The sequence below is a fragment of the Papilio polytes genome, unplaced genomic scaffold, assembly GCF_000836215.1.
Source record: "Papilio polytes unplaced genomic scaffold, Ppol_1.0 DF823901.1, whole genome shotgun sequence".
NCBI classification, from domain to species: Eukaryota; Metazoa; Arthropoda; class Insecta; order Lepidoptera; family Papilionidae; genus Papilio; species Papilio polytes.
In genome coordinates, this window is record NW_013525303.1 from 1,822,800 (window position 1) to 1,826,764 (window position 3,965).

General features: G+C 33.9%; 1 protein-coding gene across 1 annotated transcript in view; it reads left to right on the forward strand.

Moving 5' to 3' along the window:
• Positions 1-3,965, forward strand: part of LOC106102823 (exportin-2) — a 13,926-nt gene that overhangs the window by 8,246 nt on the left and 1,715 nt on the right. The window contains exons 15-17 of the mRNA XM_013282408.1: positions 908-1,024; positions 2,450-2,617; positions 3,842-3,963. Of these exons, the coding sequence (XP_013137862.1) occupies positions 908-1,024; positions 2,450-2,617; positions 3,842-3,963 (407 nt within the window). The remainder of the gene's footprint in view (positions 1-907; positions 1,025-2,449; positions 2,618-3,841; positions 3,964-3,965) is intronic.

Genomic DNA, 3,965 nt, shown 5'->3' on the forward strand with positions numbered 1-3,965 from the left:
TTTATACCAGTGATTCTCAACCTTTTTTTTGTTGCGGCAAAATTTGGCGGCACACAAAGAAAAAGTTAAAAATTATTTACTTTACAACACACTGCATAAATAGTTTATGACGAAAATATGCAAAATTTGATGGCACACAAAAGTGCATCGGCACAGTGGTTGAGAATCACTGCCTTATACTGTTAAATATGAAGTCGTGACCCAAAGCTAGTTTTGAAATAAAATAAAAACTTATTTTATTAAAAGTAATTTAATATAAAAATATACAATTGCAATAGGCTGCAGCGATAGATAATAGTAATAGAACAATCGATATCAATGGACACTTTTAGTTAAAAATATAGCAAAAGAGGGAAGATTTGTATTTTTGTATGTATCGAAACTGACACCTACTGTACAGATTTCAAAAATTCTTTCACCATAAAAACTACGTTAGCAATGAATAACATGCCATACTTATTAATATTATTATATACGAGATGTTGCCCGCAACTTCGTCCGCGTGGTATTAGAAAACATACGAACTATATAAATTACAAAAAACTACGTATCCCTCGGGAACCGGACATATCTCGGGCATGAAGCTTATGCCATGTGTACTCGGGACTTTGTTTTATATCTGTGCCAAATTTCAATAAGATATGTTGAACCGTTGCAGAATGATCGAGTAAACATTAAAAAACTAAATTAATGAATCCTACGAGAACAGTAACTATTCTCGGGATAAAAAGTAGCCTATGTGTTCTTCCAGACTATGCTAACAAACATCCATCCATCCATCCATCCATCCATCCATCCATCCATCTATCCATCCATCCATCTAAACTTTCGCATTTATAATATTAGTAAGATAAGATAAGAAGTAAGATATATATATTTGTATAATATATATGTTTTTGTTTTAATTAGTTAATTTTGTGTTACAGAATGCGATGTTAGGAGTATTCCAAAAGTTAATCGCGTCAAAGACGAATGACCACGAAGGCTTCTACTTAGTACAGACCATGTTATACAAGTTTGGAAGGTAAGAAAATTTTCACATTTGTAAAGTCTTGTCTGGCCACTGGCTGATAGAGCACAGATAGAAAATGACGTCACTGTCAGATAAGGGAACAAAATCCGATATTTTCATCACATATTTTACACGTTGGTTTTGTTACCAGACAATTTGTAATTATTATATTTAATTCGGGTAATACTAAATGTATTCAGTCTCAATTAAAGCAAAAACTATTTTAGAATCGACTATACACAAAATAACTTACGGTCGAATTCTGAAACGACAAACAAATGATAAGGCAACATCTCTTTATAACATTGAAATTTGACCGTCTGTCAGTTTCTAACCGCACTTATGCCTATTACACACGCTAGCAGTTTGACAGTTTTAGTTAGATTGTTCTACTGAACATTCTATCTAACGTGTGTTTTTAACTAATCTAATAATAAGCAAAACGGAGAATTGAACTATTCCCAGTTTTCTTAGTTTTATCTGAATGATTGGCCTTTTCAGATAAAACTGAGCGTGTGTAGCGGTCTTTATGAAGCGTGTTTAAGAATAGTTTCAATAGGCTATTGGAGTGATTCATTGACAATTTTCATTAATTATTCTTTTATTGGAGCTTCGGTGGCTCAGTGGTTTATCTACAGGTCTTGGGTTCCAATCTGCCATGTACTAATGTGATTTTCGACTCTCGTATGTCCATAATTTAACCGATTTACTTACGGTGAAGGAAAACATCGTGATGTTTGCACACATTAAGAAATTCAAAGATATGTGTGAAGTCAACCCGCAGTGCATGTGGTTGACTATGACGTAATCACTACCTTACTTAGGGTAGACTCCTAGCCCCTTAGTGGGGACGTATAGTTAGCTGGTGATGATTCTTTTATTATTTGTAATAGGGAATATGCATGTATTTTTTTTTAAACGATTCTACTTGTTATAAAATAACCAGAAAAAAATGACGCGAAAATATTTAACCATTGAGCTAAAATAATAAAATAAAAGTATGAACAACAAAGTATCTCATTGCTTCTCAAGGTCAAAAAGTCAAAAATCGATTCATTTTCTTTATTCCTGTTACAAATAAGTGGTAATTAATAATTCTATTTATTATTTTTATTATTTTAAAGTTGGTTTTGATATCGTGTTTACAGTAAAATACTTCAAGTGTGTATTTCTATATAAACTAACGTAAATGAACTGTGTATTGTCAACACAGCGACGCCATATTTGATAAGCCACTTGCTTCGACCAATAGTGTGCGTTTTAGAACTTAGCGAGGGAATTTGAAAAAAGACACTTTTAATGATTAAATTTTGCCACTAAATCACATTATATTTAAAAAAATCTCTGCAGTAATTTTCTTATAGTAATGAAGTATACTTCAAAAAAGTTTGGTACAATTTGGCGTCATATGCATTGCCTATTATTATTTGTTTTCAGTTCAGTGATGGATCAATACTGTAAGCAGATAATAACGTTGCTGTTCCAACGGCTCTCGTCATCGAAGACTACGAAGTTCGTGCGCGGTCTCATCGCCTTCCTCGGGTTCTACGCCGCGCATTTCGGCGCTGACACACTAGTGCAGCTTGTAGACTCCGTGCAGGCTAAGTAAGTGTATTTCATAATAAAAATGAATAAACACTGTAAAAAGTGTTAAAAGAACGCTAATATTATAAACTGGCTGTTCCCGTGAGGCTTCATCCGCATGCAATTATGAAAATTCTATTTTGTCAAATTATCAATAGCAAATGTCAAAAAAAAATGACATGACAAAACTTAGCAATCTTTCTTTCTTGATGTTGGCAGCAACTTATGGTCTCTTTTCCACATTAGGGATTTTATCCAAAATATTTGCTCCCTAAGTTTAATGGCGTGAAAATGCCTAAAGCATGACGTAAGTGTAGGGCCTTTTATTAAAAAAAGAATTATTAGAAAATATGGTGTAATTGCTGACATCTCCGGCAACAAAGAAGTGTGTGTTTATGCTTTATTACAATAGTATAGATGAGAAAGTTTCGATGGATGGTTTGTTAGTTTGTAGCCTACATTGCTGTACGAGTTTCGATGAAATTTGACAGAAATATATAGGATAATCTGGATAACACGTAGGCTACTTACTTTTGCCTTTTTAATACATAGACCGTAGTCTAGTAATTATAATATCTACTAGCTGTTGCTTCCGATTACGTCCGCGTAAAATTAAAAAATATTATGCTATAACTATGTTAATTACTGATGCCGTAGCTTTTTAATGGTGAAAGGATTTTATTAAATCGGCCCAGTAGTTTTTGAGTTATTTCAACACATACAAAAATACAAATCTTTCCTCTTGTTTAAGTGGATGGATGGATGTTTGTTAGAGTTTGTATTCTAAATGGCTGAACGGATCTTGATGAAATTTGGCATAGATGTAGAGTTTGGTATTGTAGAGTTTGGAAGAACACATAGGCTACTTAGTTTTTTTTTTAATTCTACGCGAACAGAGTCTCGGACGAAAGCTAGTAAGTATATATTTATATATCGATGGGTGAAAGGCTATTTGTTTTAAGCGCAAACAGGTTAAATGTTTTAATTCTTATAAAAAAAATAGCCCTAAAAGCAAATCTTGAAAATAATTTCAATTGAAAGATTTTCAGACCGATTCCAGATTAAAATTACTATAATTCTGCATACTTCATTATTAACGACGCAGAAAAATTCGCTGATTCTGAATATATAAATAAGTCAATATCGCCTAAAATGGCGGTTGAAACATTTTTGTTTTTTTTTTTCAAGGCTTGCTTTTCAGTATATTCCTATGTATATGTATATGTATATGCCTTGTATTGTCAGTATGTTCGCGATGTACACGGAGCGCGTGTTGGTGCCGGAGCTGCAGCGCGTGTCGGGCGCGCTGGAGCGCAAGGCGGCCGCAGTCGGCTGCGTCAAGCTGCTCACTGAGTCGCAGCACTTCCGC